Source organism: Aquila chrysaetos, chromosome 24, assembly GCF_900496995.4.
Source record: "Aquila chrysaetos chrysaetos chromosome 24, bAquChr1.4, whole genome shotgun sequence".
In the NCBI taxonomy this organism is placed as follows: Eukaryota; Metazoa; Chordata; class Aves; order Accipitriformes; family Accipitridae; genus Aquila; species Aquila chrysaetos.
In genome coordinates this window covers 4891735-4904129 of record NC_044027.1, presented here as the reverse complement: position 1 = coordinate 4904129, position 12395 = coordinate 4891735, and the positions used below count along the sequence as shown (strand labels likewise).

Genomic DNA, 12395 nt, shown 5'->3' with positions numbered 1-12395 from the left:
CTGACTGGTCCTGACTTCTTCAGCCAACGCCTGCTGCAGGTTTCACTGACGGGAGGAACTTCCAACACCTAATGGGAATGGGAACCCCTTTCTGGGTACAGACGGTCTGCTTCCCAGGGAGGATTCAATTAAGAGCTTCCCTGCCAGCAGCCTGATGATTCCAGATACAAAGCACTTCCCTAAACTCATAACACTAAGCTGCAACCGCCCTGCCTCGATCAAATTTCTTTCCCTATATATCATCAGCAGGATTTGTTTCATGCCCCTGGATTAGGAGAATGAAGCTGTTATTGCAGCTGCTTTTTGCTCAAGCTCCCTAACCTTAAAACTAGCAAGGGCATATGCTAGTCTCTAATTTTCATACAGAAAAGGCTCCCCATGCTACATCATGCCAAAATTTGTCAAGTGAGGAGCATGCAAATCTACCTCCTGTGGCATAGAAGGCCAGAGAAGGAATCTGGCCTTTAGGGTGCTACTTTAGAGGTGCAAAAATACCTTCAACTGCAGTAAAACTAAACCAAAGACTCATTTACACACATGTGTACAATAGGCTCCTGTATTAGTATCATCAAGCTCAGTCATTTTGGGCAGAGTTTATCCTCCAAAAGCTACCTGAACTTGTGCTCTTTTGTACTCCCTCCCTATTCCCCTTTTAAGAAAGGGCAATAAAACACTGTTCTAGCTGCTTAGAGAGATCACTAATGTGACTCTGCACAGAAGCTTCTAAATACATCATGACAACAGAAATGCAGGCTTGGACCTGAGACATAGGAAAGGGGTCTGTCCTCTAGGCATGATAAAACCAAGTGAGGGCATGTAGGCTGTGGTCCTACACTATCATTCACCTCACGGCAAACCAAGAGGTTTCTGTCCCTTCCAACCTTTGTTTGCAATAGCCATGTGTCCCCATAGATTCCCTATAGTGATACCCAACCCACCATTTCTGCAGTCATACTCTGGCTCTCTGAAAAGATATTTTCTTTAAATCTCTCTGCAGCATGTTTTGTCTTTTATCATTGGCTCATTTCAGATCTCTGGTTTAGAGCACCGTCATACATCTGGTTGAACCCGTATAACCATAAAGAAAACCTCTAGCAGGAGGCAGGGCAAAGTAGGGACTTCAATGATGTCCCTGCTCATTGCAGGGGGGTTGGACTAGATGACTTTTAAAGGTCCCTTCCAACCCAAACTATTCTATGATTCAAGCTGGGCTCCCTATGGAAGCAGCACAGCAGAACCTTAACAAATATCAGTTTTTAATAACTATCAGAAGGAACCAAGTCAGTCCTACCTGCAGCTGGTTACTGCTGACAGCACTTGTGGATGACTCTCCTGAGAAGCAAGACAGACATCAAAACCAAGAAGTATTTTCTGCATTCATCCTCCACCAGGTCTCTCTGAACACAACAGGAGTTGAAGAGTCTCCTCACGGTCAGTCCACACACGGTTTGGCACTCTTGGCCTATTTACAAGTCCTGTTCAAGGTCTGAATGCCCTGACTTCATGCATGCAATTGCACATAGTTTCCTTACCAAAGGGGATGGGAAAGCATTTGGCTCAAACAGCTTCTGATACTCTGCCCAAAACATTAGGCCAACTTTTCCTAGTGCTCCAGCATGTGACAGCAAAGTGCTGTAACATACACAAAAGGCAACCAAAGCCAGGCGGATAATACCACATTCATCTAGTCACTGGATACAAGACAACTTGCAGCAAGAGGAACAAAGGCAGCTATCACATATGAAAGGCACCATTAAAAACAGCATGCCTGAAATCCAGCCTTTCTACTGCCCTGAAAGTCCTTCTCAAGAGCCTGCAAGAATCAAAGTCCTTCTCTTCTGACCAAAGGCTCCTCCAGAACTCATCAAGTAACATCTAGAAGCACAGCTTCTCAGCTCAAGATCCAAGCAGCAATTCAAAGCCATGCTTCAGCCTGGTCCTTGTCTTGGGATTGAGCTGCTGCCTTTGATGCTCCAAGACCCTTCTGATCCAGAGGTGGAAAAATTGTCTAACACCCCAATTAAGGCTTCAGTCCCTCACTCAGCCCTTGTTTAACTTTTCGCCAAAATGACTCTGCTACTCCCTAAATGCATCTTCTCCCCCTCCCATCAGGATATACCTCGCATTTCATACTTAGCTACGTCTGCTTCCACATGCCCTTCTGACATCTGACCCCAACTACTGCAGAAGCCAGAAACATTTCCTATTGCTCCCAGTGAAATAAAGCAGATCTCAAAGCTGATCCACCCTTCCAGAGCAGTTATGCAACTCATGTGCAGAAAGAAGCAACCTGTAATGCTGTGACAGAAAGCAAGGACAAACAACACAAAACAGAAAAATCGTGCTAAAGACAAAAGAGAAAACTAGTCAGTGCCTCGTTTCTTACTGGGGTTGAGAAGCCTGAAGTCCCCAAGAGGACAAGCAGCAGGTGAAAGATGACATGGGGCCCTGTCAAAGCTCAGCTGCTCCTGCAGTGTAGGGAGAGCTGCCAGCTGGGGACACTGCCACACGTGCAGTCGTGCCACAGGGATCACACTGAGATGTTTTGGAAAACAGCTGGTACCCTCTGGAGAAGGGAGGCAAACAATCGTGTCCCTTTCTCCAGGTCCACCACAAAGAGCAATGGGAAATGGCCCTGACAAGCTTAAGAAATGCAAGAGATGAGAAATACATCGGCTGGGCCCCTTCCCCCCAGGAGCAGCTCTTCACCTCCACCAGATTGAAGCCTCCACTGCATTAGTCATAGTGCTAATTGCATTTAAAAGAGCAGACAAGCCCTGGAAGATGAGAAAACTCAACTGCAGCCTTGGATTTCTCCCACTACAACAGTGGAAAAAGCCCTAGTTTGTTACAAACACAGTAACACTTTCCAGAGACGGCAAACCCTGAAGTCACAGATATTATCTTTCTAGCTGTTACTTTAAAAGACAGGACTCTGCTCTGGATCCTTAATAGGCTAAAGATGCTTCCTGCAACCTCTCCATGAAATGGGGCTTAGACAGTCTGCAGTACTGACGTCTTCAGGCATTCAGGGGAAGAGATTTGCATCAAGAACAAGCAGATGCATTACTTTGAGATTTTATTTTAATCCGACACATAATTATGACACACCTTCACTCGTATTAATCAAGCCTAGACACGGTAGCCAGAGAAAGGAGCAAAGCAGTCAGGAATAGCTTGCACTTGAATAACCAGCAATAGCTGCACACTGAAAAGATAGCCTGAAAGCTTCTGGTTCAATGGCTGTCGCCCAAGGACTATTCCTGGCCCAGACCACAAAGCACCAACCTGAAAAGCATCCTAACTTTGCCTCCGGCAGCAAGTGGCTTTGGCAAATGCTGGTGGGAAAACAATGACCTCTTGTGCCACCCTATACAAGCTAGGAGTGCAGCAGGACTCAAGGCATGAAAGCTATCATGCTGCAAGAAGGAACAAAAAAAAAAAAAAGCTGCAGGTCTTACAGGGCAGTCAATGAGGCATCACATGAAGTCCGCATTATCCTCTGTTCATCCTCAAAGTGAGATGGTTTCCAGGTTTCGAGTCCAAACTAAATCCTTCTAAATTCCTGCTCAGGACTTTTGAATAAAGCAAAAGATGTTTTTCCTCTAAACAGATCTTTTGTTGTTGTTGTTGAAGGAAAGCCAAAAAGCCCAGCAATAGCCAAACACAAGAGACAAGGTGTTCCCAGATCCTTTGTAAAGCACAAAAGTCCCTCTGGGAGATGAGGGACTAGTTCGATACTTAACCTGGCTATATAGTGGATTTTCAGTCAGTTCTAGAAAGGGACTTGCTCTACACATTTTTTTTCCTCCTTTGTTAGTTTACATCTCGAATTAGCTTTAATACACAGCGGGATGTTGATTTTAAGACCAGGATAGCAGGGCCAATCATCTGCTGATATAAACATGCAACGCCAGCAGGTCTTCAAATTCAGCTGGATGGAGAATACGGCTCATTTAAATGCTTGCATTGGTTCATCTCACTTGTAACAACATGGCACAGCCTTCCACCTCTCTGCATTTACTTGACTGTGCACAAGATTTGCTTATTTTCTAAGGTAACAGAGTAGGTCCCCGCAATTCTTAGTTCTCAAAATAGCAGAGTTACCCTTCCTCCATGTACATTTTACACAGGAATGTTTAAATCTCCCCTTTATAAAAGTGAAGATTACCAGGAAATAAAACAATTGCCATCCAGACCCCAGCTGCCCCACCCAACAAAGTTTAATTGTTCCAGTTACTCTCTGCCCTCTATATTTTCCTTAAATGCATCTAAGCAAACAGCTCTGCTTTTTGGATGGTCACTTACCTTTTGTTTTCCTATCCACGGCAACTGGCTTTTTAGTTTCTGCTGTAAGCAACAGCTCGTAAGGGTGTTCCTCTTCCTCAGCTCCACTTCCCCTGCTCTTTCCTCGTGCAACAGAGGCCTAATGAAAAACAGCATAATGCAGTGCTCCACAAAGCAATGCTATTTATCCCAGCAATAAAGCACAAGGCCTCTTTATGCCATGGTTTAAGCAAGGAATTGGCAGAGGCAACACCTTTACCGTGGAGTATGATCCAAACCGTAATATTCCCTTCCCCCCGCCTCAAAAAACCCACCCAAACCCCCTTTATTTCCTAGTATTTAAGGTTGCTGACAGCTTTCTAGCACTGACCAACTGATTCACTGTGCAAGGTCTGCAGACAGCCTGGAGGGGGGAAAAGAGCTGAGACCGTTATTCCTGTTCATCCCAACTCAGACTTACTGTTGCTATTGGAATTTGCATCGTCATTCACTATTTAGTTGCTGGCCCTATTAGGACATGGCTAAAAAAAAAAAAAAAAAAAAAAAAAAAAAAAAGCCCAAATCCCTGCCACCTTCTCAGAAGTCTCAGATCTAGCATTTCTAACCCCAGGATGCACAGCTTATTTAGGACTAAAGAGCCCTCAGGCAACACCGTATAAACTCAGTTTAACCTCAGGATGTGTAGCAGCGATTGTGCTCATTTAAATCCCCAAAAGCCTCTGATTAGAGCTTGTTTGTAATATTGGCAGACCCTCCAGCAAGCTGCTCTGGAAAGCCACCATCCATGTGCAGGGATGGAGTCTCGATGCAGGATCCAAATGAGTCTTGCTGCAGACTTGCACACGTTGGTCTACCTCAACGCCAAGGATGACAGGCATTCAACACCCTTAGAGAGCCACGCGTGCCATCCCAGTGCTAATGGGGCTAAACTGGGCTTCAAGGCACCCTGCCTGCATGGTCAGCTGCCTTTCAGCACCATCTCCTGGCCAGACCCTGGCTGGTTGATGCAACCCTATCCCAGGAGCCATGTGTGCCTACTGCAACCCAGCCAACCGCGTTGGGGTCAAACCCAAGCCAGAAAACAAGTGATCCCTACCTGCTGCCAAGACAGGGAAGAACAGGTCTGAACAAAACATCCCCCCAAGGAGGGCTCTCATACTGCTCACAGACTCCTGGAACTGCTGCTGTCTAGACAGCAGACTAAGCACCACCTCGAATTTCTTCCCCAAACTGAAAGCACCAGAGTTGCTTCAAGGGCAAATAGGTACCTACCCAACTGCAATCTAGCCAGGACCTCTGGAAGCTTAGGGAGTCTTGGAAAGACACCCAGGAGTCAGCAGCACAGACAGGACTCCTACATCCGTGTACTGTTTCTGCATAAGCCCAGCTGGCTTTTAAATCAACTTTCTCAATGGGAGGAAACGGGCCATGTCCAGCAAAGAAAGTATTTATTCTACCTGCTTCAAGCATGAGCTGTCAGGCAGACCTGCTCCTTTTCAGGTGAAGGAGCTCATAATGAACAAATTAAGGAAAAAAACCTCTGACCAGATGGTGGCACAAAAACATCAGACCATAACAGTAGGTAACAGGCTTTCGCCAGAGATCTTGGAAAAATACCGCACAGCAGCAGCCTGTCATAACAGTTGTAGCCTGGACATCAAGCCAGGCTTTAGTATACTCCTAAGACTCCTGCAGATGACGATTATTGTGCTGTCCTCTTTCAAATGCACTGAACACATTCGAAGGCAGTAGCTCCCTAGCAGCACACAATTCCTAGCTTTTGCTTTGTAAGCTTTTGGGCATGCATTTATAGGTCTGGTTACACTTTATGTTCCCTGTCTCTCATCATTCCAAGCTTTAAATAGAGTTTCAGGTTCAAGTTCATTCAAAATGAAGACCACTGTTTGCTGGAGAACCACGCTTGCTCTGTAGGCTCTGCAACCAGGAATAACAAAATCAAACAAAACTTTCTTCCAATTCATCTTTCATTTATTTATACATGTTGGTTTGCATGTATAAATATTCACTATTAGCAAAGCCCAAAAATAAGATGTTGTTAGTAATGAGCATGCTCTTTAAAGTGTGCTTAATCCACAGCATCCTCCATCACCAGAACTGCAGACCGAACTGTGGAACAATCATGGCGCCTCGTCTTTTATCTGCACTTCCTTTTCGGAGATGAGTAGTAAACAAATGAAATTGAAGTTTAATTTGACAACGCAAGACTCTTAGTCAGCTACAAACCCAGAAGGTTTCCGCAGATAGTGAAAGAAGGGAGTCAAGCACCTCGAAACAATCAGTGCTTTTGCCTGTTTGTACTAATGTTTTTCCACGATGAAAGTTAAGTTTCTTGTTTATGCACATCTGTTTTGACTGATAGCCCCATCTTGGCAATGGAATAAAAAGACTACTTTTGAAACTAGAGTTTGGCCCAACCCCAGAATATTCAATGACTAACTGTCCTGGCTCTAATGTGAGAGCAGGTCTGGAGGACGGCAGATCACGATGCTGCTCCGAGACGTTTACAGCATTCCCTAAGTGTGTTCCTGTTCACGCCTGCCCAACCCAGAGAGAACATGTACTGAGATGATAAATAATGGGCAAGAGTCAGAAAAGCAGAGCACCCCAGAAGTAGCAAGCAAAGAAAAAGAATCGGGCCCAAAACTGCCTTATTGATACATCTAGAAGGTCATTTCCAGGTAGAACCACACACTGCCTGTAAGTTATATCGATGAAATCGGTTGCAAATCAAGATCTCCCCAGCGAATCACTTGGTGTACAAGTCTATTTGCCAGCAAGATTTCCTTTAATGGATCATGTTTCCAAAGCCGTTAATGGCAGGACAACACAGCAGGTGTTTTATAATTAAATACGGCAAGATAACTCAGCAGGAGCAGTCAACACGTTTCCCTCCCTCACGTTTATCATCATAAACAAGTTCTGCTTTCCAATTACACTGTGACCTGCTACCCAACTCTCCTCTGCCCAGAGCCAGCCATGGGACTGGTTATCACACACAGCAAAGCCATTTTAACAGCAGTGGAGAGATCAGTCCACAATTTCACATTTCAAGTTTACTGTTTATGCACTCTTTGGAGCTCTACTCTCTCTATAAAGTCAGTTCTATTAAAGCAAATAATGTTTACTCATGTCTCATGTAGATTTGACATACTGCAGAAAACAGATCACATTTATGCCTTGTAGGAACTTCAGCAGATCAACACATTCAAAGCAAAGCGTCTGGTGAACTGGAGTCTGTTCCGACAGCTAGAGGCAGCACACACTCCACTTGGTTTACATACAACCTACTGCATGTGGAAAAGTAAGGAAATCCACAAGATTTGTTTTTGCTTTGAAGATTTTCCTGTGTGTCAGCAGAAGTTGCCAAGACAGATTTGTGGTTTCACACACCCCCATAGATGGGTCTCCTGGAGAGCCCTCACATCTGAGATTCACAGGCAGGTGAATAAAAATGAGCAATAGGAAGCCCAGGAGCAACAATGCAGAATAGGGGAGCTTTAGTTTCATCAAAAAAGCAGCTCACATGCATTGACCTCTGCAGAAGACAGCTTTAACACATGCTGGGCCAGATTCTCAGCTGAATTCAAGCCCCCGATCCCTGTTCACGTCAGTGGGACCCAAAAGCCCACGCATCTCCTCCACAGCTGGAAGCTCAGAGGAAGCAGGAGGCGACGGCCCTCTGGGTTTCAGTCTCAAGTGAAGATGCATTTGGTGGGATCATTACAAGTGGGCAACAGTCCACATCGCAACGTGATTCAGAAAAATCTCTTCCTAAGGGAATTCTCAGCCAAGAATAGGAAAGTAAGGCTGAAGGTCAACACAGAGGTGCCCTGGAAGAACCGCACAAAGGAAGTTCCCATGGCAAGTGACAGCAGCAATGCTGGAGTGAAAGAGGACTTCATATTCACAACCTGACTTCCAAGGGAGCTAATCTCATATTTGGCTCCTCCCAAATTATTAAAACTGATCTTTAAACCACACTGCTATAAAACACCCCAGATCAAGTCCCACATACCTCACAGGAAGCACCATGGCCTATCTTCTTCTCCACATGCTGCTCCTCCTCTTCATCAGGCGGTGGCTTGGCAGGCGGGGGTGGACGTTCTCTCTGTGGTTTAGAAGACCACTGTCAACTGCGTTGTGTTAAAGCATGTCCCCTTCTGCCTCCACCAACACTACGTCCACACTGCTGTGAATGCAGTATGGTAAGGACCTCCTCAGATTAATCTGGCTGGAGGAGAAGTTCAGTCCTAACAGCACAACGCTTGGCAATGGTTGCTGCCTTTCCTCCTCCTCCTCCTCTCCAGCAGGAACCTATTCAGGCAGAGCACCCTTTCTGCAGATTCACGGTACTGCAGTCCTGTGGATGGACTGCCATTGATAACACAGACCACCCACTCCTGCTCCGCAGCCGTAACACTGCACAAGGCCAGCTCAGATGCACATGAGCACCAACTATGCTTTCAAGAGAATAAAATTGCTCAGGTGGAAGGTGCTGTGTACACAGGTTTATTCCTTTATTACTTAAACCAGTTCATTCAGACCCAGACTGGTAATCTCAATGGCACAGCATTTCACAGTGAAGGTCAGCAATGAACTCACATTAATGGATAGAAAGGGAAGACACATCGCTTGTGTCTTAATGAAACAGTAACATAAGTGATTCCAGAGGCACCTTTTATAGTGCAAAACCCTAGAGATCAAGAGACAATGCTGCACTGCATTCCTCAAATACCCCAAGACTGCCTGCGGGCAGGAAGAGCTGCGCTGCCCTGCCTCCATGCAGAGCTGAACACATCTCTTAAGTCAACTCCTGCCCTGCAACAGCCCCATCTAATGGCAAAGGGAAAGACAACAGAGGTGAACCCCTTACTCCAAAAAAAAAAAAAAAAAAAAAAAAAAAAAAAAAAAAAAAAACAACAACAAAAAAAAACCACCAAAAAAAACCCCCAAACAAAACCAAAACCAAAACCAAAAAAAACCCCAAACAAAAAAAACCAAAAAACCAACCCCCTAAAACCCTCAAGCAAGTTTTGGGAGAAACTCCAGCAAGCTGCTGGAGCACATCCCTCTTTCTTCTCCCTTTTCACTGCAGTTCAGCCTCTCATCTTTTCTTTCTTGTGATAGAGCTGAGCTTATTTCACAGACACTATCAATACAGGACTGTACGTAGATGGATATAAGCCACCAAGATCTAGTTAATAACAGGATAGTGCATCTTGTACTGCATACCCTAAAAGAGAGATCTGGCTGAAATGTCAGTCTTCTAAAGCTTTTGTCTCATTTCTACTACATTTGCTAATAGTACAGGAAAAAGGATGAAGCTCTTTGCAGAGAGAGAAAGCACAGTTACAGTACCACCAGCAGTTTAATTGTTCATTGCTGCTTTGCCTTTTGTCCAAAAATACATCCATGGAGCAGGCTTTGTAAAACCAACCAGAAAACAAACCCTGAAGCTGACACAGCATGCTGCAAGGCCAGCATCCCATCTGCCCCATAGCAGCATTGTCACCGATTGCTAAGGGGGCAGCAGATGCAACTAACAGAAGGTGAGGAAGACTTCTCTGGAGACAGTTCCAGGAGCTTTGCATTGCCTTGAAAAGCCTTGAGTACCCTCTACAGATCTCTGCAAGTAATACACCAAAAAAATGTTTCCGCTGCCAACTAGTTTCCCACAAGATATTCTTAAAGATAATTTTTTGAGCGCCTTCTCTTGGGCAAAGCAGAGAACAAGAGAGATGAGAAAAATGCTCCACACAAAAGTTTCCAAAGCTTTCTTCTAGACAAGAAGTTAGCCCTTCAGCTAACTGCGATGTCCTGACAAACCAAAACTCACAGGCACCAGTATTCAACTGCCAGAAAAAACAGAAGGATACAACACAAGGTGAAAATCAGGCATGTAGAACTGGTTACTTGTGGGCAACGCCATGGAGGTTATGTGAACAGGCCAGTGAAAAAGGAGAGAAACCTGTCTGCTCTAATCAATGTCAGGGATGGGTTTAAAGATTTCCTCAAGTTGGGGGACTGGCAGCCTGCTGCAAAATCATGAAAATGGAGGTAAGTTACCTATCCTTCTAAGGCAAGCAGAGATGAACACACATAGCTACATACAGGCCTGACTCCTGCTGCTTTGAGACCAGTTGATTCCACTTCCTTATTCACAGACTCTCGATCTGAAGATCTCCCACTGGCAAGGCTGTCCAGGGAGTGGCAGGACGTTGCGTTATATAAAGCTTCATACGGGCTCTCCTCTTCTGGGTTCACATCAAAATCTATGATCAGTTCTGTCACTGCTTTCTCCACATCACCTGCGGGAGGAAGAGAGACATAAGTACATCACTCAGATTCTGCTCTTGGAAAGTCAGCGCTTGCAGGAAGAAGAGTGCTAGTGGCTGCTGTGTTGCATAGAAGCCTACCCTGAGATATCCGGCACACAGGATCAGTGGCTGGAACAAGCGGTGCTTGAACAGTCTTCTCTGCAGCTTTGGCACTTTTCTTCCCAATCGTGTAATCTGCAATGAGGTGGGGCACCAGGGTCAGTTTATGTCAATCTAGTTTTCCGTTCACTTCAGCATATGGTACTTCCTCCCTTGTGCATGGAAGGCCAACTGTCAGCTTATTAAGTCTCCAAAAAATAACCAAAGTACAATATTAAAACTTGCAGCTCAGATCCCAAAATAGAAGCAGGCGGCCTCTTTAATCACATGCACAAGGTTAAGGATGGTTCTTTGAACTTTTACAGAGTCTTTAATCAGAAAGCTGCAAAGCTCCTGTGCGGACACGTCATGGAGCAGATTACTTTGTGTTGCAGACACAAGCTACATCACTAAACAGAGATGTAGTCTGGTCTTCTGGAGTCACAAGACAGAGAAACCAATTCTAGCTGTGGTCCCCTAACCACAGGCAAAGCCAGAAACACTAAGCTTACATCAATAGTCAGACAGCAACATTTCATGCAGCTAGCTTGCTCACAGGAGCAAACCGACAGCATTTACCTGCAAGAACTTCAGTTTTAAAGCCCATCTTTATCTTCAATTTCAGAATAGAGATAATACCTACCAGCCTCACAGGCAAAGCTTAATTAAAAGTCTGCAAAGTGCTTTGAACCTGTAAAGCTCTCAAATGCTAAGCATGAATAATGCACACCAGTTCCATATGCTTCTGATCTTTCTCCCCACAGCTGAGAGGAAATTGAGACAGCATAATTACAAGGTATGAATTTAGCTAAGATGCCACATTTCATTCCCTAACTTGGACAGACACAATGGGCCAAGCTTCTTTATAAACCACAAGTAATCAAGGCCTTTTCTGTAAATCTCATCTGCAAAATCCATGCCCAAGCTTCACAATGAAGTGAGGAGTAGGATGTAAGATCTGTGGATGACTATTTGCCTACGCAGACACATAAAGGATAGCTAATCCAAAACCATTTCTAAAGCTATTACTTTGCATTCTGCAAGCAGATTTAGGCTATCCTTAATTTTAATTAACTTCTAAAGTGAGTTAAACAAAGCTCAATTAAGCCCATTTAAAATGTAAAAGTCATGCCACACTCCTTAAGCAAAGGAGCTAATCCCCCTAAATGCTCTGCCAGAAGCTCCCCTACAAACATTTGGTCTGGAAACAGTTCACCCAAGCATTTAAGCATCATTCCTTCCAACACCTGTAAGATTCTCAATGAGGGACCTGACCTGAAGCTGCTTTGCTTTCAGCACTTTCCAGGACTAGAGAACAAAACCCTGTACTTGCACTGGCACAATTAGCACCCCAAACTTTTCCCTCCTGCCCACACAGAGCCACACTACTTACCTTCAATAAGAGCTGCTATGTGTTGGCTTTTCTGAGAAGGAAGTTCCCTCACAATATCCAGAGCTGTCAGGCCTCTGTTATCCTTTATGTTCACATCAATACCTATGGCAATAGGTGTAGAGAAGGCAAAAGCAAGAATACTTTCTAACTATGTGCAAATTCATGTCTTTCATCAAGTCAGATCTTACATTTGTGATCATCGCTGGGGGGGTGGGGGCTAAAAAATGCTCTAGAGGCAGACCTAAAGCCAAACACCAAAAAATAACCTCTCTTGTAAC

General features: G+C 44.7%; 1 protein-coding gene across 8 annotated transcripts in view; it reads right to left on the bottom strand.

Moving 5' to 3' along the window:
• ANKS1A (ankyrin repeat and sterile alpha motif domain containing 1A) overlaps positions 1-12395 on the bottom strand; it is a 111476-nt gene that overhangs the window by 60495 nt on the left and 38586 nt on the right. For all 8 annotated transcript variants that reach the window (XM_029999474.2, XM_041119664.1, XM_029999475.2 and 5 more), the window contains 5 exons: positions 12118-12219; positions 10725-10820; positions 10420-10616; positions 8324-8416; positions 4309-4426 (listed from right to left, as the gene is read on the bottom strand). In XM_029999474.2, coding sequence (XP_029855334.1) covers positions 4309-4426; positions 8324-8416; positions 10420-10616; positions 10725-10820; positions 12118-12219 — 606 coding nt within the window. The remainder of the gene's footprint in view (positions 1-4308; positions 4427-8323; positions 8417-10419; positions 10617-10724; positions 10821-12117; positions 12220-12395) is intronic.